Below are 24,405 nucleotides of genomic sequence, written 5' to 3' on the forward strand. Positions count from 1 at the left end.
AACCCTTCTCTTGTGGGCCTTTCCATTTTTTACATGGGAAATGTACACTGTGCCCAAACCTTGTCAGGATGTCCTGCTGCAAAATCTCTGCCACTCACAACCTCGTGAATATTCAAAAAACCAGTATCAGCAGTTATTTACAGCAACCATGAGCCCATTTCATAAGCTCAGGCATTTGGCTGCCCTGGGAAAATACCAGTTTGAAATACAGACCAAGAACACATGGAAGGGAAGCTGTCACTGCGTCCTTGGCACAAGTCACCTCTACTCCCAGGACAAGTCAGTACAACACATACTGACCAGGCTCAGCTTTGGGATGTCAGGAAGGTGAGAAGGGATCACAGGAGGACAGGTTCAGCTGGTTGTTCCTCCATGCAGGGCTGTCTGTGTATGAGTTGAACATGATTCACCCAGTGTCTTGCCCCAGCAGCTTCCCACCCAGCACAGGATGCAGGGGCTGCAGTGACTCTCCAGACACCAGCTGCAGCACAAGGTGAGCTCTGTGACCTGTGAACCACAGCCCTGCAGGCACCACAGCTCTGTGCTGCCCACTGGGATGTGCTGTGCTCATATGACCCTGCTGCTGGCACTGCCATGCCAGGACTGTCATGCCAGGACTGCCATGCTTCTGCCCACACCACCTCTTCCCTGGATGGCAGCAGGTGGGGATTGGCAGTGACCTCCAGCGAGATGCACCCTGTTCAAGCAGAAAGGAATGTGGGGCTGGGATCCAGAACAGCCACTGTTTTCTTGTCTTGTCCTTCAGACATATGTGGGGCTGCCCCTCTCCTGAGGCACTGTGTAGTGCACGGACAAGCCAAGGACCCCCAGGCTGTCCACCAAATCCAAGGCAAAGTGTGTGTGCAGCTCATTCCATGTGTTATAACACTTGTGAGAGCCTGGCGATGCTCAAATGGCTCTGGTAGCTGCAATAAAAAAACACATTTCACTGGGGTTCCCAAAAGAAGAGAATGAGATCTCCCTTGCAGTGGCTGTCCCAGGTCTGTGGGACCCCTGTGAACACGTTGGATCTTGCTCCTGTGGCTGCACATCAGCACAGAGCCTTCCCAAGCCGTGCTGGTTGGAACCTGGCTGGGAGCAGCAGCCATGGCCGGGGCTCAGCTGCAGTGGGCAGTGGGCCTGGCGTGCCCCTTGTGACTTGCCAGAAACGTGCTGCTCTCCTGCCAGGAGCAAACATCGCCATCCTCACAAATGGTTAACCTGCCGGGAGCTGCACAGCACTAATGACTTCACATTCGTTTAATCAGCTTGGGCTTCCAGAGCCTGCACCTCAGGAGCAGGGAAGGCCGTGCACTCGGGGTACAAACGCTCCCAAAGCCGCACCCCTGCCCCAGCAATCATTAATCACCCCGGGCCGCAGGCAGCAGCAGCAGCAGCAGCAGGAGGCTGGGTCTCCACAGCCCCACGGCAGCAGAGAGCAGCGCTGGCCGGCTCCCTGGGGTGGCACTCACTGCCCACCACCCTCCCCCGGGAGCCCTGTGGAGGGGGCCAGTCCTGCAGCGCTGCCCTTCCCTGCAGGAAGGTCACTCGGTGCAGGACACAGAGGCTCTGCCTGCTTGTGGAGCTGCTGGGCTACGCCTGAGGCGGGGGCTCTGGAGAGGAGTTTGTGCCTGGCTGTACCTTCATCTCCAGCATGCAGCACCAGGCGTTCTGGAGTGCCCTGGAGTACACCTGCCGATTGCTGGGCATCTCCACCGCAGCAGGTAAGAGCAATTCTCTTTGTCTTTGGGAATAAAAGGTGCAGAGTGGGTGCCGGGACCTCCAGGCTGCCTCCCTGCCTTTGGCCGGTGCAGCAGGGCCCCATCCTAAGAGGGGGACAAGGAAACTTGTTCACTTTTGCTCGGGGACCCAGGGCGGGAGAGTGCTGGCTGCCTGGCCAGCCTCTTTCCAAATGCCGTGGGAGGCACAGTGAGACATCAGAAAGACAGTGCCAATATTCAGAGGGCAAGCTAAAGCACACATACACACACACACAAAAAGAAAATTAAACTATTCTAAAACAGACATAGGCATAGGCAAGATGTGAATGAGACTGAAAAGCAAAAGACTCATGGCTGTGCAAAACTGCTGGGCTACACCGTGGGATGCAAAGATGAAGGAGGAGCTCCTTGTAGTGTGCACAGTGAGATGTCTTGTGCCAGGCAGGGTGGAGAGGTTCTGTCCCAACCATTGTGTCACAGTTACTACGAAAATACTGCTCTGCCTGTTTGGGAGCAGCTCATAGCAATTCAGGTTATAGCTGCAGTACAAACTCCATCAATTCACCCACCTGCTCCCTGCTGAGTTGGTCCTCTCACCCGCTGCCAGGGGTGCTCTGGGTTTGGTGACACACCCAAGTGCTTGGTCTCAGGTGAAAGGCAGGTGTTTTGAGCAGGTGTCAGATACAGTGTCTCACTCATGAAGATGGAGCACTGTCTCACATGGAGCATCTCCAGATGGGACTTGGGGAATCAGCTAAAGAAGAGGGCTCAGGGGTTGACACTGGCACTGCTGCTGACTAGTTGTTATAGGACAGGACAGGCAGCACTCTGCCTCAGCTTCCCCATGAGTAAAGCAGAAATCAAAGGGTCTGATTTGTCTAAAGGCTGGAGGGATGACCCAGAGGTCCCTGGTGAGAGGTGACTTGAGGTGGTACCTGTGGTTCCTGTTTCAGAGCCCCAGGGATTTCAGAGTCAGACACTGAAGAGTAAGTCACAGCAGGCCCTCCTACCTTTGTATTTCCTTTATCAGCTGCAGACAGTCATGAAGAGACACTTTGCTCAAACCAGGGGCAAAGTGGAAAGCATACAGGTCAGCTGAAGTGTGCACAGGTTCCCAAGGACACAGCTGGGGTGATGGAGGCTCTGGAATGTGCTTTAAAGGACTGATACTGATAACAGGCAGAGATCTGAGTCTCTGAGTTTGCACTAACTCTCAGTAGATAAGTCCATGTCATGATGATACTGCAAGAGTGGAGATGGGACACAGCTTTTATCAGAAAATGCAGATCTCTTCATTTCTTCATCCCCATCCTTTTGGGCCTCCATGAGACTCACACTGGTCATATTCTCACTTAAAACTCCAAGGAAACTCATAGAGATCTTCATGGGAGAAAATATGAACTTGTCGCCATGAGAAAACTAAAGATAAACAACAAAATTGAAAATAGTTTCCAATGTAGAAATGTGTTAGTGGAATATCATCTTTCTCTCCTACATGTTTTCACCATTTTGCAGCATCTGCACACCTTTCTTCTATTTTTTTTTAATGAGCACTGAAGTTATCTGTCTGCTTAGCATCACAGGGCATAGAGAGCTGCACTGCAACTTGTTGTGCTTTTCCATAGCTCTGATGCATTCCCAGTATCATCTGACTTTCCCAAAAGGGCCATGAAGAATGGGATGGGCCTGTGTTTTATTCCTCTGTGTGTTTCAATAGAGTAAGAAATCAGCTTGATGCAGTGTTTAGTGCCTGATGAGGTGTGTGAGGCTTTTGAATGAAATGGAAACCATGCAGAAGAAATTCCCATGGGATTTGTTTGAAAAAAATCTATGAAATGGAGAGTGCATCAGCCTCACTAATTGATTCTGAGAAGGCCTGGCCAGCTCCTTATGCTGCTAGTAAATACAAGTTACCCACATAATATAAACCTCCCCTTCCCCCAGGAGCTTGGAGTGTAATGGCTCTCTGCAATGGTGAGGCTACAGGGCCTCCTTTGTATCAGAAAATGGCTAACTTGTCCTATGGCAAGTAAGCAGAGTTGTCAAACAGCCCTGTGATTTGCTGCTGTGTTTGCAGCATCTCTAGCTCAGAGATTCTAGGCCTTGTGTGTTTTGCATCTAGGAAAGAGTTCCTACTTATTTCTTAATTCTCATGCTTTCAACCATTTAATTCCTAATCATGTGCCTTTAGCCACATGGTTTGGACAAGATCCAAATCAAGGCAGTGACTAGTCCAAACAAACACCTCGAAACAGCTCTTTTCTTCTTGCAGATTCTTCATCCAAACAGCTTTGTGGATAAAGCAGGAGCTGTGCAAAAGGAGGAAATCTCCCCATCCAGAGCAGAGGCTTGAGCTAACAGCCAAGCTGTAGAATTCTGCATTCATCCACAGAGAATGAATGAATGAATAAATGAATGAATGAGAATGAATGAGAATGAATGAACTCCACATTTGTAGGGAAGATTATAAAGAATGGTCCTCAGTCACAAGATAGCAAAAGACAATACTTTGCATGTGGGATTACACAGGTCCTGTAGCTTCACAGCCCTCTGATGAGACTGCCTGCCCTGTTCTCTGCTTAGGGCTGGAAAGGCAGTGTGGAAGGGTAGCACATGGGCCCCATGTGTTCTCTTGGCTGAGAGGAGCCAGCAGCTGCAGGAGACACAGGGAAAACACAGAGGGATTTCTTTCAGCCCAGGTGGGAAAGCTGACCCTTGGCATTGACCTACAATGCAGTCTCGATGGACCCCAATCTGTGTCCTTTGGGATCCTGGTACCCTTCTCTAGATGGAGCAAAGCACTGCTCAGAGAAATAGATCCAACCTGCACCTCAAACCGTGGCCAGTGTGCATGGAGCAGGACCAGTGGTGAACTCCCTGAGCACCAGAGGATGGGTGGGCACTGCTCTGTGAGAGATGGAGACATCAGGTGCAGACAGGAGACTGGCCAAGGCAATGCTCTGGCTATGGAACCTGGGCTTCATTCAGCTCCACACTGCTGACACTTGTGCCCTGTGACCTGCCACGTACTGACCAGCATGCTGCAGCTGGTGTGAGGCATTACATATCTGCTCCATTTTAGAAATAATCTTGAAGGGAGACCTGAAGGATGTTGAAGGAAATTTTCCATCCCCTAAGCTATTGACCAATCCATCAAAGATTTTAGCCTTGCTAATACTCTTAATCCCCCTAAAACTGACTCCCTGGTGTTCTGTACTGGCAGAGGCACTGAGAGAATGTTCATTCCCTTTTTCTAATCTGCCTGCTCCCATTATATGTTTTTCTGTTTGGCTAGCAAAAGATCCTGATGCTATGGCTACAGCCCTTCATGAAGGGCTCTGGCACAGTTCCTCTGCTCTGCAGCCCTGTTTTGGGTGCAGCAGGCCTGGGCAAGCAGGGAGGGCAAGGGAATGGGGCTGGCAGGCACTGGGGGGACCTGGGCAGAGAAGGAAGGGGCAGTGGGCAGTGGGCCCTGTGGCAGCTGAGAGGTGCCAGTATGGCAGAGGGTGGGACAGTCACAGGACACTGCTGCTCAAGTCCCCCAGCTGGTATTCCCAGAGCACCTTTCCCCAGCCCACACAATGGCAAGGCTGCCATAATAGGGGTGCAGCTGGGATGGGTTTGAGGGCTGTATGTCAAGGGCAGCACTCAGCTCTGACTCCTCTGAGCTGGTGAGTCAGCATGAATCACTGGTGCTGGCAGTCCTAACATGCTCCCTGCATGGGAGCAGCTGCCTTGCTAGCCCCTAGGGAAAAGGGGACATCTATCCTGAGAGCTGGGAATTATCTTAGGGAACTGGGAATGAACCCTGTAATCAGCATCTTTCCTGCCTTCTCTTTCTAGTGCTGATCGGTGTGGGCGTAGAAACTCTGCAGCAAGGACAGTTCAAAAGCCTGGCCTTCTATCTGCTGTGAGTATTTTTGTCCTTGAAATCAAAGCTGGCAGGAGTAATAAGGTGAATCCCTCCATCATATGTAGCGCCAGACTAAACAGTGTCCAAGGCTTTGGGTATTTCAGATCTCCATATTGAGGTTTCAGAAAAATAAGCTATTTCTGTTCGAAAAAGAGATGCTACTGCATCTACTCAGGCAGGCCAGGGGTGACACTGGTTGCAGGTTGGCTTCCCAGGGGCAGAAGGGCTGTGAGGTTTTTCTCCACAAACCAGATGAGCAGAGAGTGTTCAGACCCCAGCACAGAGACTGTGTTGAGAACTGGATAGTAAATTCTGGCCCCCTGTGCCCTTTCTGCCTGCCTGGTGAACATACTCAAACACAGCCCTGCTCCCCTGACAGCTCACTTTTCAGTTTTTCAGGGGCTGCAGTTACTGTCTGTGAAGGCTTCTTCTTTATCAGTTTGCTCCTGGAGATGTGCTTCACGTGAGTAGACCCTGCCCACTACTCTCCAGCCATGGTGGGACCTTCCAAAGGGACCTTGCCCCTTACAGGCAACACCAGATCTGGGGGAGCTGCAAGTGCCACACCAAAGGTCCTGCCCCTAATGCCAAGGCAAGTGCACTCAGACAGGGGGGAGGTAAATGGGTCCACATGCACAGCCATTTAAACCTGTGTTTTAACCCAGGCTTGTGCCTTAATTTCCTGAGCATCAGCACAACAAACCCTGGTCTTCAGCATCTGCTAACACACTGTGTAGGCACAAGGTACCAGGGTTGAAAAAAGAACCAGATCCCCAGGGTGAGCTTCAGCTCCCTCTAGAGACAGCACAGAAATTAAAGTTAAAATGTAGGCAATCGTTATATCCTTTTCAGAGGCTGAGCACTGCTGCTGTCTTCTAGCATAAACTCAAAAGTCCTCACAGCTTAGAGACAACACCTTTCTCCAAACAATAGGCACTTGATTAGGGAGATGCTGGCCTCTGGCAAATGCTCTTCTCCCAACAGGAGATGTTCAGGCTTTGCTTACCTTCCCTGAAACCACACCCATCTCCTGACAAACCAGTGAGGATTGCACATCTAGATGGGTCATGGTTAGGACCAAATCTTCTTGGCATATGGTTGGTGCCTCATCCCACAAGGACCTCTCTTTCTCTCCCCAGTCACAAGCCTGAATTCCTGGCACAGGCCTGCTGGAAGCGAGCCAGACGCCCAGGGAGCTTCCAGAAATTCCTGGGGTACACGTTGCTCTCAGTGGCTTGCTTCCTGCATCCCGTCCTCATCTGGCATGTCACCATCCCTGGTGAGAAGCTTGGGCTGGGAATAGTGCAGATGGAAGTGGAGCATGGTCTGTCAAGGGGTGGGGATATGCAGGGAGGTGAGCTGGTGGCCATGGCACCGGGCTAGCCAGACCAAGTGCTGCTTGGCAAGGTGTTCCCACCTGCCAGAGCCCTCAGCCAACATAGTCTTGTCCCCAGGGTCCATGCTGGTGCTCACTGCCCTGGCCTACTTCCTACTGAGCAAGAGGAGGAAGAGCCCAGGGCACAAAGAGACGCATCCCCAGGCAGGTCAGTACGTGGACCCTTCAGCCACCGAGGCAGCCCCAAGCATCATTGGGGACACCGAGCAGACCTACACCTTCCACGGGGCCCAGAGGGAGCAGCACCGCTCACTGCTGGGCCACATGAAGAGCATCCTGAAGGGCAGCAAGGACAGGAGCTCAGCCCCAGAAACTGCTGCCCAGCCAGCAGCCCTGCCAGCCCCTCGCAAGCAAGTGCACTTTCAGGAGAAGGTGGTGCAGATCATCCCCTCTGTCAGCGAGAACTCGGAGGATGTGGAGAGTGAGGCTGAGGAGAGCACGTCGGACACAACGCCCATCCTCACCCCACCTGACGCCCCCATCATCATCGCCCCTCTCAGCTCTGCCGGCCTCTTCTGAGCCCTCAGCAGGAACGAGGACAGGACAGACCTGCTCCCCTGCAACAGGAGCTCCAGCAGCCAAAGGGCCCCAGGAGGTGGCCCTTTTTTCCTCCCGTGCTTTTGGGGTGACAGCTGTGCCGCCCCCTCTTCAGGGCTGCCTGCACTGCCTGGCCCCACGCGCTGTGGCAGGCCGGGGACAGGCGGTGCTCAGCCAGGTTCAGGCAGCACAGCGAGGTGTCTGTCCCACAGCCTCAGCCCTGCTCAGCACTGCACACACTGCACTGCTCCTGCCCGGCGCCTCAGCCATGCTGTGCCCCCCTTGGCAGCAGCAGGAGGGGACAGCTCCGTGCCCTGGAGCAGCCCCTGCTGGGGCACTCTGTCCCTCTGGCCCCAGTGCTCACTGCAGATTCAGGGCTGGGCTGCATTCTGCACAGGGCACTGCAGCCTGCAGGCTCCCTCACAGCACCTGCAGCAGCCCGACACATGCAGGGGGGCTGCACTGTGGGTGCACTCTGCAGGTGGGCTGGAAACAAGAACACAAGAGCACCCTTGGCATTAGCACCTGCTTAGGACCTCCCCAGGCATCCTCTGAGCCCAGCAGGGAAATCATCCCTGGCCTTGGGGACACCTAAGCAGGAGCAGAGGCCTTCTGGGTGTCCCCTACTTGGACAGCCCCCTTGAATTAGAACTTTGGGATGATATGGCGGCCCAGGTCCTGAGGTTCAGCACCACACTGGCACAGCAGACTGTGTGTAACTCCAGTGTGTGTCATTATGGCCCCCAGAGGGCAAAGGCAATAATAAAATTACCATACTGTCCCACCAGTTTCTTCCATGCCAGCTCTTCCCTGAACCCCTTAACTCTGTCTTAATCCTGGCATAACTTCTGCCTTTTGAGGACCAGTAGTAATCAAGCATTTTCTTCCTATTCAGCTCCCACCTGAGGACATGTGGGAAGAGCTCAGGTGGCTGGGTTCCCTTGGACATGGGACAAGAAGCCACACTGTCACTGATGTTGGGCTGAAAAGCTGTAACTGCTCTGAGCCCAGACACACAGCACTGGGGAGAAGTGATGGTAATTAGAGAAGGTTCCTGGGGTCTGCTAAGCTATTTATGAGGTAGAAGCCAGTTAGCTGGCTGTTTTTCTTGTAAATACTTTATTTCTTCTATTTAAGATCTCAGCTCTCCAAGGGGCAATCATCATGTCCGTTTAGGAAAGCAGTGTAGGTCAAAGTGTAATCAGAAGGCAATCAAGAAACCAGTGCAACTTTTTAATAAACTCTTTTTAAGGGACTTCTAATTTGTGATATGGATGAGTAAGAAGAGGAAATACTGACTCACAATATTTGACTGCAATATTTTAATAATGAAACTGTTGACAAGAGCAGTTTATGAAGGGTTACACACATTGTCAGTTCTACGAAACACAGACAAAAAACTTTTTGTTGCATCACCAACATTTAAAACAGTAGCTGGTATCAATCTGCTCTAAACATGATACATGGATTAGAGACCTCCTGTTTCTGGCTTCAGAAATTAACCTTCCACCCTGTCATGGTGTGCTGGGGAAGAGTCACGTACATGTGAACCTTTAGGGTGGATTTACACCTGTAAAAACATCTTCAGAAAATTGCATCCAGTTAACATTGCACAACTGATAGCAGCAAGCCCAGGATCCAACCACAGCTTCACCCTCTACCTGGTGTATTCATCACTTTAGGAGATAAAAAAATTAAGCTATTTTCCTCTAAAGTTGGTGACAAACATGGCTGCACCAACCAAGGTGCCAACCCAGCCATGCTAACAGGATACCCTGGCCTACTCTGCCCAAAAAGGCAGAGCTGGCTCCCCAGCTTGACCACACATCTGCTCTGCTATTAGAGCCACTTTCATCAGCAAAGTCGGCGTTTTTCATCATCCAAGGCTCCTCTTTGAACATTGCATAATTAATTGCACACAGGGAGATAAACTTCATTGAAAAGGCACTGCTCCCAATATATCGAGCAATCTGCTGACAAGAGAAAGACTGTATTGCTGTGGACTGTTGTCTAGCCCTCAACAAAGCTCCTGGGCAGCCTGGGTGGGAACAGATGCTCTGCCACACATTTCATCCTTCAGGCAACTCGATCAGCCAGCCCCATGATTTGTACCTGTGGGGCAGCAGGGCCAGCAGGCAAGGGGCAAAGCAATGTGGTGACAGCACCTTTGGCACTTTGAAGTGTGTAGGGAGCAAATTTCATTGTTCTGGGAAGTGCTTAAAATGTTTGCAGTTATTAGAGTCCCCACAATTAGGTTTCAATTTTTAGCTTCATCTTTTAAAAGTCAGTTGTAGGTTTCCCTTCAGAAGCAAGACTGGATGAAGCTACAGGTGTTTTTTCAGGTTTCATGGAGCCAGCATTGGATCTGGTTGCTTTTCCTGTATGCTCCTTTGTGCTGGCCTGGTTCTTCTCCAACTGCACAGCTAGCTGGTTCAGGAGATTAAGGCTGGGGAAAAAAGCTTCTTGTCTTCTCTGAGGTATTAAATTACCTGTTCAGTTAAAGTCCATGGCTGACTCACTCTGGAGTCTGCCAAGAGCCTGCATCCATGCTGGGAAAGTGCTGCTCCTTCAGAGGCAGACAAGCTGCACCTCAAACAGCACCTGAGCTGCTTCCCAGGTTGTCCTGCCAAGGAGCCCATTTGTACATCCCCCTCTCTGCTCCTCACCACCTTCCAGCTCCATCACTGCACAGACCTGTCAGCCCAGAGGAACATTAATTAGGAAAAAGAAAGCAGGTGGCTATCTTCTTGGGTAATGAGCCAAATAAGTTCAGGGAGGGTCAGCCACAAATGAAGGGAATGGGGGATAAAAGAACTTCTTTCAGAGTCAGCAGGCTGTTAGAGCAGCTCAACTGCTTAAAGAAACAAAGCCTCAGGCTTTCTTTAAAACCCAGTGCAGAGGAAATGTTCAGCCTCAGGGGGTGTCAGATGACTTTGCAGAGGCCTCAGAGATTATTCACTCAAGTGTGCACTTCTCTGTTGGCCCCAGTCCCTACATCTAGCTGTGAGAGCCATCCCAGGGGCTCCTGAAAGCACCAGAGATGCTGTAGAGAGCTGTGGGGGGTCTGTATGAGAAAAAGCTCTCATATATGCACGGTAATTGCAGGGAAAGAAAAAGAGGGAGAACTTGATGCTATTAACTTTGGAGTGCACTGTATCTCAATATGAGCTGCCTGAGCTGTAAGTCCACACACCACTACATGAACTCTGCTATGTAATTTTTGCCTGCATTGCAAAAAATCATTACTCGGCTGGTCCATTGAGATTAATCCACTGAGTTAGAGTGCATAAAGCTAAAAACTCCTGTGGATTCACATACTGAAAGGAAATGAGATGAATCATCCAAAAGAAATACATGTGTAAGGTAAAACTCTGTGAGGTAATCCTGGCAGAAATTGTTTCCTTCCAAATTTCCAAAGATTCCCCTGCATCAGGAAAAATTTGCCTGCTTTACATGTGAAGTGGAAACACACTACAATGCTACTTGACAGCCCCCATCAAAATGTAGTGAACTGGTACGTTGCAAGTAGTTACTCCATTTTAAATTTTATATGCAGGAAAACCAGATTTTGCTGCAAGCTTCTCTTACAATTTCTCTCTTCTTCCAATGTACAAGCAGTTGTTGCAGAGCCCTGGAGACAGGTACACCACCTGCACCACCACAGTGCTCCCACCTCACACCAGGGACTTGGATGGTCACTCTCCTAATCCCTAAATCCCACAGGGACTCTGCTCCCCCATTTCTCTGAGCACTGCTCCATATTTGAAACATGGGAATTAATGTTTTACCAAAAACAGCAGTGTTAGGAAAATAAGGCACTCTTGAAGAGAAAAGGGTTCCATTTCTGCAGTGTCAGTAATGAAAATCAAAAATGCCCTGCTTGAGCCTGTAACTGCAACACTCACAGCAGCACACACCAGTATCAGCATCAGTGGCATTGGTGGCTTCTAATTCTGTATTGAGTCATATCCACATGCAGGAGAGGACCTGTCTCCACTTGATTCCAAATGCTGCTCACCAACACACCTGCAACCCTACCACTCTGCAGCCCTGCACTTTCTCCTGTCCCAGTGGGGAGATTCTCCCCTGAGCTGGGACAGAAATGCAGTTTCTGGTTTGGCTGGCTTCCTGCATTTTGTGCTGTGAGGGAAGTTACAGAAACCAAAACTAGATCCCAAACCTGCCTGCGATAGCTTGGAGCTGTGAGCTCCCTTGGCATGATGTAAAAGCAGGAATATGAATTCCAGCCACCATTTATCAGCTGACATACCACTAGTGAAATGACTGCATAGGTTATATCAAATGAATGTTCGAGGTGGCTTTTGGATTCTAATTCTAGGCAATTATTCACTCAGCATTATTCAATCTTGTTTTGAGGCTCTAGGCAAACACCAGGAACCAACCCAGGTCTTTGGATCACAGATTAAAGAGGGAATCCAGAGTCAGAAAAAAGGAAAAAAAAAGGGAAGAGTAGTGTTTATTTGCAGCTCTTCCTCATCACATCCTGGACTTCCTACAGCTTAGGAGGAAGTTGGGAACAGCATCTTAACACTAATCCATATTCCACTCTCATCTCTTCCTTCTGCCTAGCCACTTCTTCATCCCAAACTTTTCCCCTCCAGAGCATTATTTAAAAGGAAATATTGTCTTGGTGGAGTCACACTAAACAAAATTATATGCACTGTGACATGATTGCACAGTTTCTTCCTTCCCCTTCCTCTCCAAAATTTCTTTTGTAAGAGTAGCTGTGTACTACCTCCCCTAAACTGACATCAGGAAACAGGGGGGTGAGTTTTGTTTCCCATGCAAACGGGATGCTTTTCATGTTCTGTAGCCTGGAGTGGGCTTCTGCCTGCTGAAAGTCCGAATGGCACGGGATTTCTCCCAGATAAAATCAGCCACGACCTGGAACCCTGGCTGCCATTGAAGCACCAAATGCCTCCTCCAAGGTGACATCAGGAAATTTTGGGAGGCAGGGCCACGTGGCCAGCAGGGCGGGCCCAAGTGACATGAGCAGGGTGTTGGGGAGGTCACGTGACTGGCAGGACAAAGGCACGTGACACTGGTGACACTGGTGGGGTCACATGGCCGGTAGGGTGGGACCATGTGATGCTAAGGATCACGTGGCTGGGGAGGCGGGGCCACATTACGCTAAGTGGTCATGTGATACCACTGGGAGTCACGTGGCCAGGGAGGCAGGGCCACCTGACAATGCGGGAGTCATGTGGCCAGATAGGTGGGTCCACGTGACACCGGGGTCACGTGGCCAGGGGGCAGGGCCAGGTGACACCGGGGGTCACATGGCTGGGGTCAGGACCATGTGACACTGAGGGTCATGTGGCTGCGGAGGCGGGACCAAGGGACATTGCAGGGGTCACATGGCCAGTGGGGCAGGGGCACGTGACACAGGAGGGACACGTGGCTGGGTAGGCGGAGCCACATGGAACTAGGTGGGTCACGTGGCTGGGGCAGGGCCATGTGGCAATGCAGGTGGGTCACATGGCTGGGGGCGGGGCCATGTGACAATGCAGGTGGGTCACGTGGCTGGGGCAGGGCCATGTGACAATGCAGGTGGGTCACGTGGCTGGGGTGGGGCCATGTGACAATGCAGGTGGGTCACGTGGCTGGGGGCGGGGCCATGTGACAATGCAGGTGGGTCACGTGGCTGGGGTGGGGCCACATGGTGCCAGGGGTCATGTGACCAGTGGGGCAGGGCCCGCTTGCAGCTGCAGTTTTGGATGAGGCTTTCAAACACTGTAGAGGGGGCTCACATCTTCCAGTTTGTGACTAGAAGGAAAGAAAGAAGCAGACACAGCGAATGTGCCTTGAGAAGAGAGACTATAGAGCTGTCCTAGTTAACTTATTTGTTTTTCCACAGCTTTTTGGCAAACCTTACCTTCTAATTCTTGACGCCTGCTGATGAAGTATGTAAAAAATGAAATTAAAGCGTTTGTGTCATAAAAAAAAAGCAATTTGGTTTTTTTTCAGTAGTGTTTTTTTGCTAGATGGCATTACTTTCTTCAATAGCACAAGAAAGCAGGAGAACACAAAAAGGTTTTATTGTGCACAAAACTGAGAGCAAGAAACTTCTACACTGGCTGCTCTCTAAGCCACACTCAAGAAAAATTCTCTGGGGCAACTTGGTATGATAATAGGACTTTTGAATTTGATGTAGTAGCACTCCATTTCTCCCTTTCAAAATGGGAAGACTTGCTTTGGATTCTTTATTACTTATTCTACTTTTGTACCTGTTGAGGAAACTGTTCCTAGTCCTTTTCTGTGTATATAACTTTGCAGCAGCATGGCAAGGAAGCTTGATCTGAGAAGTTCTTGGTGGATTGGATTTGAGAAGGAAGTGGCACCCTTTAGCAACACCTTTCCCTCAAAAACCCAGGCCCAGGCAGGAAAGTGAACTCATTCATCTCTAATTTATTCTTATTCCATCTCATCATCTGTTTCTCACGCAAGCATCCTCAAGCTCAGAAGAAATAATCAGCTGCAGAAATGTGTCTTCTCCAGCATAGACATGTTACATGTTCCACATTGGGACTCCATGTTGTGACAGGGTAAAAAATATGACAATCTTACTGTCAACATCTCTCATGGAAGTGCCCTAAGAAGGAAATTGCAAACAAATTCTTGCTGACTGTTTTGGAAATAGAAAATGCTCTGCTTTTGTCATTAGTTTTCCTGGCTCTTATCCAGTACTAAAATACCACATTTCTGCTATAATCATTTTATCAAGCTCATTGTTTTATGTTTTCTTCGCTTCCAGCTGGAAATCACAGAAACAAACACTTTCGTATTCAAGCTGATTCCTTCTAAATCAAAATTCCATGTCTTTTTGTTCTTCACTTACATAGCACTTTCAGCCATGGAAAAGCTGGCACAAAATGGCAAAATATTTTTTGCTTTATGTTCCACAGCTACAACCAACAATGCCCCAAACCTCTTAATTTCAGTGCTCCTTGTCCTGAAACTCTGCCACAGGTATGAATTACTGCATCAATACTGTGTATCTAGACAGGGTACCATGGCAGATCATGTGGGACCAAGTTCCAGACAAGGCAAAGTAAAAAATGCCACACAGAATGATATTGCCATGGAAATGCTATTGCAATCACTGTGCTGGTTCTGCCCCAAATCAATGCCCTGTGTGCCATTCTGGATAGATTATCTTCTTTCTTTTTAATTGCTTATAGCTGTGAAGACTCTTGTGTCACCTGTGAAATGCTCATGCAGCCCCTCTGGACTGTACAGAACTGCCATGCACAAACTGAGCTTTGTTACTCAATACTTCCATTGAAAAAATAATTATTCAAATACCTGTCCTACAACCAGCTAAGTCTGTAAAACAATTAAAAACAAAAGTGTAAGAAAAATTAAGTTGAGCAATGTCTTAAACCTTTTTTATAGGACTGTAATCCACATGTTGCTAGCATTCAGATCAGCCATTCAGATGGGTGTTTTTTCTTATTAAAAAGATTTTACATCTCAGGCAAGTACAGTCAAAATTACAAGTTGAATGGAATTCAGTCAAAACTAATCTCAAGTAGAAAATCAGCAATGGTAATTGTTAATCAAGTTTTAAAGAGTTTTCATTTAACAGTAATTAGAAATTTCAAGTTAAATTGTATTTCTGAAAACGTTTCTCTATTTTACAATGACTTTAATGCTGTAGTTACTAAGATGAAAGATAATTTTGTTAATAGCATTTTGTCTTTGTTCTATCCTTTTAAGGAAAAGTTTGACATCTATGAAAAGCTTTCTTGTAAAGCTGAGTAGGTGTGTACATGGCTCAATACCTGTGCAGAACAGCTGCTAGGAAGGACTGAAGCCAAGTAGAATTTCTGTTTTACTATACTGTGGTTTATATTTCGTTTGATCTAGTTAATCATGTTTTAAATCTGATTTATTCAAAAGATTAATGAGAAACTTCAACAGACCTCTGAGTTCACAAGTCTATAAACTTATTCTGCCCTGGATGAATCACTCATAAATGGATGTGTGTGAAAAACAGGAGAGGGCAAATGGAGATTTCTTTTTCCTTCTCCCTGAGCAGAAGTATGGCAACACATAGTTGAATTTGGAACTGAAATTGCCACATATATTAGGAGTGTCTCTTTCCCCTTCAAAGCCCAGAAAGCAGATTCAAAAAATGCAAATATATAGCAAGCATAACCAAACTTGGATCCATGATGATTAGTTGCCCTGTATAACTTTTCCATCAGCTTTTTAATTCTGAGATGGGTTGAACAGTGTGCAGTCCTCTGCTGTTGCAGCATTGCTGTGTGGTTTTGTGGCAGGAGCAGCAGGACAGTGTGCATCACCTCCCCGTGCAGAGGGAGGGCAGTGCATGGACAGAGAGCCGTGGCACACCAGGGTGTGTGTGGGAAAGGCTCATCCTTGTAGCCCCACAGCTGGAGCTAGCCAGCCTTCCCTGAGCTCACCCAGGAGATACCACACCTTCCCATGCTCTGATTGTATTCAGCAAAGCAGGTTCATCTTAAATGACCACCCTATCTATTGCTAATAAACAAGACAAAGTGCATTGCATAATACAAGCCTGCTATTTCATTTTGTCCCACCTTGGTAAATCCACATTGCTTTGATGGGAAATATCAGGGTGATTGTCTCCAATTAGGTGCACAATCAGAATTTGTGACTGGGATTTCTCAGACAGAACTGCATGTGTGCACACCGGGTAGCTGGTGCATTTGATGTTTCAAAGACAGCAAACCCTCTGGGGTTCACATGCTAACAGAGCCAACCTTTGCAGCATGGTTATACACCCACTCTGGTGGACAAATCTCTGCAAGCCAAAGTCTGTTGCAGGTAAGAAAATATTCCGTGTCTAGAAAAAAGTCATAATGGTGTAAAGTAGCCTCACCAGCAGACTAAATACCAAAACTAAATCTATCAGTAACAGGAAAAACAAACAAATAAACAAAAACCCAAAACCTTCTAACCTGCACAACATCAAAGAACTGGATACAATCTGTGAGATTATCTATCAAGTATTCTGAAGTCCAAGGATAATATCAAACCAGATACAATCATGCTAATAATTCCTAGGCTTGTCACAACTATGAAAAAACACAATTTAAATTATAATGTTGTTATAAATTAATGAATTTACTAAGATTTTATTGTAAGGTTGGTTGGCATTTCCATAAAGATTGCCACTCCTGGAGTCATGTGAGGATATCAGACACTGAGCTCCTATTCAGAGGGGTGCATCCATCACAAATTAAAATCCTGAACACTGGGAGCACCTGCTGATCCTGGAGAGTTTGTTTGTGGCTTTGAATGTACAGAACTGAGTAGTCTGCATCACCTGGGAAAGGGAAAATGCTTAGAATTCCTCTCATAAATGACCACTTCTTTCATCCTTTTTTTTACCCTGTAATGTTCAGCTACATACAGTGTAAATTTTCAGATCACTGATGTTCAGGATTTTAAAGAACTTGTACCCATCAGTTATCACAAAAGGAATTTTTTTTTTCACCTGAAAATCTGGCTGTTGCTTTGCATAAGCAAAGTGAAGTTTACCTGAAAATCCAGTCCTCATTATTTACTTATAGTTTTGTAAATAAAGCAATCTTTAGCAGATTAAGATAAAACACAGTCCTGACATGATCGAGCAAGAAACTGGTTCAGCCAAAATGACTACACACAGAGCCTGAGTCAAATCCCAGAGGCAGACAAGGTTCTCAAGAGCACCTGAAATGGCACTAGTGCCCATTGGTTGTTTCTTGCTGATGGGTCCAGGATCTGATTACTGTTGTGTTGAGTAACTCCTTCTTTTGCTACTCTCCTCTCTTTTTCCAGTGTCCTACAGGTAACAGTGACCAAGGATTAAAGAAAAAGGGGAAAAGCAGAGAGATTAGTGAAATTCTGTGATTCTGAAAAAAACATTTTCCCCAAAAGTCCCTCTGAGTTGAATTGCCATGTGAGAGAAAAAGTAGCCACTGTGAGCAGAGGATTGCATGAGCACACCCTGTGTGCACATACACCCTGTATTTATGATTTTACCCACTGGTGGCTGGTGTACCACGTAGAGAGGTCAGTTTGCTGTGAGCAATTATCTAGCCCTGGCTTTGATTTAATTTTCTCATAAATAAAGTCCAAGGCTGTAATTCTGTGCAGTCCCAAGTGAAAATTATAGACCAGTGGTGACAGAAGCCGTGTCAGAGCTGCCTGCCCCTCGTGCTGCTCGCCCTCCCTGGCGCCACTGGCTGCATCACATGTGGGGAGGCATCAGGTGGAAGATCTGCTGGTTTTAACAGCTCTGCAGTGGGGAAGGCAAGGCTGTATCCTTCCACAGATCATGCCAATGGCCCTCCTCAATGTCCCTTGCTAAACTTGGTGTGAAGATGTGGTTCACTTCTGCACAATCTGGAACGAGCTCCAGGGTGCTGAACATGCCAGGTGAGAATTCACAGTACACAAAATGGTAATGATTCTTTCCACGTACATGCCAAGATTCTTGGAGACTGGAAACTCCCATCCATTTTTGGGTGGATCCCATTTTCTCTGGACTGGTCTAATTTCAGTTTCTCACTTGTTAAAAGTGAACCATGCACAAGCCATGCAGAAAACAGTGGCACTAAATTCAGGGTGCCTCCTAATCCAGTGCCTTTTATGGAAACAAATGCTTCCTTATGGAACTAAAAACAAAGGTATCCAGTATATGAATGACAACAAATTTGGCACTGTACATTGCCCATAAGTTTAAGGGTGAGTCTGATTGCAGAGGGTCCATAATATCAGAATTACTCATTTGTTTAAAGTATTTGTGCGTGTCTTCATTATTTGAAAAGTATACTAGTCTAAAAATAAAATTCTGTTTTGCATGGCACAATCCTTTTTCAAAACATGAAGATGAGCAATCCAGCAGGAGAATAGAATATTCTATATATAGTATATATAGAATAGTATGTATTATATAGAATATTTTATAAGGGACTAAGGGAGGATGGTTCAGCTGCCTTCCTAAAGGAACAATGTTCAGGAGATTGTACTGCCTGTGTGTTTGTTGGCATGTTCCCTGGTTTTCAGCATAGTCCTTCACAAATAATTAAGGCATTGTTGTTTGATAACAAAAAGTTGACAAACTAGAAGAGAAAGATTTCAAGTGTCCTGACCAGTAAATAGTGCAGCATGATTAGGAAATTAGAAGAGGAAGAACAAGAGAGATACCCTAAATATTTCACTGGAGCCTGCAAACAATTGTAATGTACAAACTGACAGGAAACCAGGGTGGCTTTATCAAGTGCTCAGGGAGCAGTTTATTAAACAAAAAAGAATTCTGATAGGATTGAATTGAAATTTTTACAGCATTGCAAACTGCAAGAATTACCTGCCTGTTAAAATTTTGTTTAAATGTTTCTCTCAGATACTTTATTTTTCTCAAGGCAAAAAAGAGTGACATTTTCATCTTCAGTAATCCATTTTCTAATGTATCTTTCAGTAAAATTTGTAATTACAACATCATCTATGATTTATATTAAAAAATCTGACATCCCTTAGGGCACAAAGGGAAGGATTTCAGCCACAATTTTCATATACTTATTTGAGTATTCATTCAGATTAACAAGATTGAAGCTTAGAAGATGTTCAGACAAGTAGCAGGACAGTTCATGCACAAAATCCTTCTAATTGGAGGTGCCAGCTGAAGCACAGGAAGGAAACAAAAGCCCTGGGGATCAGAATTACTTGAGAAGATTGGATAACAGCAATGAGTGGTCCAATGTGCCAGCCATTAGACATGGACTGCAGACACTTATTTCAAGATGTCAGGATGACCTGAGCAGGACTGTGGGTACAACCAGTGCCTGTCTGATCTGGCTGGGCACTGCTGCAGCAGGGAAATGTCACCCCAGCCTTGCCAGCTGAGGGACAGGACACAGTGCAAGGGCTACAGACCCTAAAAGTGATGCTGCCAGGGCCAGGTGTTAGCTGGTACCCCTGTGTGCTGCTCTGCAGGGCTGCTGCCAGCTCAGACCAGGATCAGACTGAGTATCACCACACCACAACTTTTTGGATAGTGAAGACCTGACTAGTTGTCCTGTTGGTTTTCAATAGGAAAATACAAATTACCAGCTTTTCAGACCTGGTCTCCTCCAATACTGGAGCCTCTCCCCTGCAACAATCCCACTAGCACAGAGGGACACAGTGTCCTCTCACACAGGCCTTGGGAACTGACTGCTTTTCAGATGGCCACTGCTATCTGCTCCAGGGGAGCGAAACAGCCACGAGACCCCTCTGCAGAGGCATCTTCCTGACCTTCAGAAAATGCTGCCAAATCAAAGAGGTCATCCTGATCATCAAAAAGACATGGATTTCTTTAGGGATGGTAAGAATTATGCTCTTGTCTGATACTGTTTGTCTTAGTGAAAGAATACTCCCTTGTTTAATGGAAACTTTGGGTGTCTAGTGGAACATTCAGTGGAGCAGAGCTTGAAAGAGGTCCATAAGTTTCATTTGTCCTCTGTGCAATGTTGTGGAACTATGTTGGCACTAACATTTTAGAAGTTAGCTTCCTTCACGTAGCAAGGGTATGAAACATTTTGTTGACATAAGTAAAATAGAACATGTAGGTTCTTCATTTGGTTTGGAAAGTATCACTTTGGGGTAAGCAGGCAAATTTTGTCTTTATAAGGGAAAGCTTCCATTGAAAACACAGACTATATTTGATAAGCAGCTTTGCTATTTAAAGTGCATTTCTATAGCTAAGGTTAAAATACTTTGATCGTGTTCCTTTTCCCTTACAAAAGATCAAAACAGTATTCTTCATCCTAAGTACAAGGTAATCATCTTAATTTTATAATTATTGTATATTTCATTTTTCATTGTTTAGAGTAGATTATTTCATATGGGAAAGTTAATGTTGATGCTCAGAGCATTAGTTTGTATTGGTATCTCCAGTTTTTAAAGAAAAAGGATCAGATCTATGAGTCAGAAAAACCTTTGCTGTTTCAAAAGAAGTTCCTACTATGTATAAAGGTACAAATGAAAAAATAAGTGCTTTACAATTTGGAAAGACAGGTCTATGACTAACTAACATGCTGCCATAGCAGAAGTTGGGGGAAGTTGGTTTTAAGGCATGAAAAGAATGAACAAACCATGATGGAGATGATTAGTAATGGAATTCATATTTGATGAGAATTTTCCAGCAGAAAGGAGAAAAGTATTCATGGGAAGAGAGACAGGGGTGCCAGCCCACTCTGGGATGCTGCTAATTCAGCCCCCACTCAACCCAGTTGCAGGTATGCAAAAATCCCAGTTTGAATGGAGGGCAGAGGTTTGTGATGCTGTCTCTAACCTCCCCAGCATCCTCCTTCTTTCCCAGATCCTTACTTTAATTCTTAGCATTAAGAAAAACCAAAGCCCCTCTGCCCACAGCCTCTTTGACCCCTAAAACAGCTGGGTGGGCACAAGGCTGACCAGAGACTTCTTCAGTCTGTGCTCACCAGAGCTCAATGGCCCATGCTCACCAGGGGACTGCTGCACACTGAGTGCAGGACCTGCACCCTGCTCCTGCTGCTGCCAGTTCTGCCAGAGGATTTCAACTCACACTCCCAAGACTCATTTAGCAACAGGTGCAAGACAAATAAAGCATATGTAATTTTCAGCTTTCCACATGTGTAGGCAGATGTGTAAATTCCTTTCATCTCTGATTAGAGTGATATAATTGATATCTGTGGGGGTGAAAAGATACTGCTCTGTACATTACTATAAAATTAATAGAAGGATAAAAAAATAATTGTCTGCAGATTGTCAGGCAAAACAATTTGAACAATACAAAGCTCATAAATTGCAACACAGACTTCATCTTCATCCACCCTCAGAGGTGAAGAAATCCTGGCTTGCATTTCACAAACCTCAGCATCAGCCAGAAAGTATTTTGGAAATAATTGCTCTCTTCACAAGTTGGATTTCCCTTGGATAAGTTGACAGGCTGGTGCTGAGCTTTTCATGTGCAAGCTGCCCCTTCTATAGGTGACTCTCACTTGAGCAGGAGGGCAATGCTGCCTGGGACATTTCCAGACAAGGCATCAGAGTGAGAGCACAGCCAGGCTTGCAGCCCTCTCTGTCCTTCTTTTTGACACCTCCCTTCACCTTTGTCACACAGAAGATTCTTAATTATCTGAGTGCCAATGCAGAGCTACCTCACTCATAACTTACAAACACTGTGCCACCCAGCCCAGTTGCTGGTGATCCCCAGGCAAGTCCATTGACCTTGATGATGACCACCAGAAATATTTTTGCAGGCCTGACAGAGCTGAGAAGAATCTCTGACCCAAGAAGTGCCTGGTGCTTTATGCTCCTGCACTTCTGTCTGTGTTATGGACTCCACTGAGAGCAGCTCCTTTGCTGTTTGGAGGTGTAGGGTCCCTTGCTGAATAGGGAGGGTCTGCCTTCACCCCCAAAATGTGCCAACAGCACTCCAGCCAAGCAGCAGCAGGGCTGGGGGCTGAGGGCAGATGTTGCATGCTGCTGGGAACCAGGTATTATCCCAGGGATTCAGTGAGAGCACACTAAGAGACCCTGTGCTTGGTTCTCAGTGTTTTCCTCTCTCTCAGGAAGGAACTGTTTGCACCATTATGACATGAAATGTTCTAAAAGCCATATGAGTGCACGAGGGGATCCTTCTGTTTTTGCTGCTATGTGTTCCCTTGGAGACTCCTGGATGGCAACTTCCACAAAAACAAGTCTGTCTCTCAATAAAGCATACCTCCCCTTAGAGGCCCTCCTTAACATACTTAAAATAGCAAAACATTTCTGATAACTACGTTCACTAGATGCATGAAGAAGCCAAAAGGACATACTTGATCCATGATGAACTGCTATATTCAGCTGTATAAAAATATCTTCCATTCCTGAGTCATTTCCAGAGCCAAGTCCAATTCAGCAGGAGGGAATGAGGAGAGCAAAGAGTTTACAGAAAACACAAAAATGCTAGGGATTATATTCTGTACATTGATGGGGGCTTTATCCATAAAAAGCTCTGGAAATAGTTGAGGCTTCATAAACTGAGAATGAACAGTTTATATAACCTAGGCTGACCAGTTTAAAGTTCATTTACATATGACCACACTCATGAAGATGCAGCCACAACTGTGACAGTAACATCTCAACCTTTAAGCATTTCTACCGAATTCCATACCTGATTACAGTGTGAGTAACTTCCACTGAAACCTGACAATTTACAACTGAGTGTGCATGTCTGGTTTATAAAAAAATCAGCCCAATACTCACCCTAGTTCACCTTCTTTGCCCATCTCAAATACTCACTTCAAACACATCCAAACATTTGCTATTTATGGTATTATGCCATGTTTATGCAATGTTTTAGTGAGTTTTTTGTTATTGGAGATTTGTTTTGCACTGAGGAATGAAGCTGGCTGTGTGCACAGAGATTTAATAGCACATCTTAATGACTTGGAATGACATGAGGTACTCAAAGGCAAGTACACATTTAAACAGTTCACTAGTGAAATTCTTGTCGAGCTTTAAAAGACACTGAGACTTTAAAATGGTGAAAACCTGCTTTTCTTACAGGAAAGATGAAAGAACTTGGATTATATAAAGGAAATAATGAGAAGATTCAAAAAGTCCCATCCCATGTGTAGAATCAATATTTGAAAACACTCCATGTTCTGAACTAGCTCTTTGAAAATAATTTCCTCTCCTAATTTGCTGCCAGAAACTGAACTCAGATGTTTCTATTTTGCTTTGAAGGCCTGATAACAAGTCTTGTAGGAAAAGGTCTTCTCCTGAGATTTTCTTTCATATTTCTCTCTGATCTGTAAATATTAAAGAAAATAACTTCTGAAGATATATTGAATATTTCTAATCCTAACCACAGGCAGCAGTACAAGAAGAAAGCATGCAAGGTATAATGTAAATAGAAATATCAAATTCTGCTCAAAACCTTGGTCAATGTTCATCTCAGTGTTAAAACTGATCTGTTCTATATGGATGAACACTATTTGTGAGACAGAAAGAATATCTGGAGGAATAGAAATTGGGAGCTGAACACGAAAAAATAATTAGTTTCAAGATTTAAAAATATCTGGAATATGCAGAATGAAAAACCCACCAGCATTATACCAGAGTACACAGGTGAAAAAAAATTTAAAAATATCCTCACTCCTACTTTTATGTTGTTGTAGTGAGGACACCCCTCGTGGTGGAACACAGCTGCACTGGGCTTGTCCTCCACAAAAAGAAGAGATTTAAAAAAGTCACTGTCCTGAATGCCTTAAAAAGGACCTGTCTGGACTCTCTATTCAGTCCTACCTAATTTCCACTGCTGAATGATTCTTGCCCACTCAGAGTATGCTTGAGACCACTGACACACATGTGCCCATCTCAGCAGTGTTTTCTGAGTCCATACAGATTGCAGAAAAGCCTTCTGGTTTCATAACTATTCATTTAGGGACTATCCATTCAATTCTATGACCATTTAAGAAATTAAATATAAATGGAGGAAAATTCTCTCAAACCACTTCAGCAGCAATGTAGCATTGTGGAACACCAACAAAAGCATTAAAAAATAAGAGAAAAATATGTGCAGTAACATCTGTACAGATATCAGAGTTCCTTCCTTCCTTTCCAGATAATGAGAAGCTGGCATTGGAAGGCTGTTAGTAAAAGAGAAAATTGTTGCAGGTCTATTGACAACTTCATTAGGTATGATAACGTATATCTATGAATATATTTGTGTTTCAAAATTCCTGTTCCTGCTCTGCCACTCTACAGAGACTGGTATTCTCCTTAAAAACCCAGCAATCTGTGATAGTAGAAGAGCCTTGTTATAGCTGTGGTGG

The 24,405-nt window shown here is 46.0% G+C and overlaps 1 protein-coding gene across 3 annotated transcripts; it reads left to right on the forward strand.

Annotated features, from left to right (window-relative positions):
• Window positions 1-439: 439 nt before the first annotated feature.
• TMEM72 (transmembrane protein 72) lies at window positions 440-7,678 on the forward strand. Of its 3 annotated transcripts, XM_079312893.1 has the most exons (6): window positions 440-493; window positions 1,540-1,724; window positions 5,565-5,631; window positions 6,026-6,097; window positions 6,774-6,913; window positions 7,089-7,678. In XM_079312893.1, the coding sequence occupies exons 2-6, from the start codon at window positions 1,655-1,657 to the stop codon at window positions 7,547-7,549; spliced, it is 810 nt and encodes a 269-aa protein (XP_079169019.1). In that variant the 5' UTR covers window positions 440-493; window positions 1,540-1,654; the 3' UTR covers window positions 7,550-7,678. The 3 variants fall into 3 exon arrangements, with proteins under 3 accessions (XP_079169019.1, XP_079169018.1, XP_079169017.1); XM_079312892.1 differs by lacking the exon at window positions 440-493 and having other exon boundaries at window positions 1,488-1,724; XM_079312891.1 differs by lacking the exons at window positions 440-493; window positions 1,540-1,724; window positions 5,565-5,631 and having other exon boundaries at window positions 5,689-6,097.
• Window positions 7,679-24,405: the final 16,727 nt, after the last annotated feature.

This window comes from Erithacus rubecula (genome assembly GCF_903797595.1).
Source record: "Erithacus rubecula genome assembly, chromosome: 9".
NCBI classification, from domain to species: Eukaryota; Metazoa; Chordata; class Aves; order Passeriformes; family Muscicapidae; genus Erithacus; species Erithacus rubecula.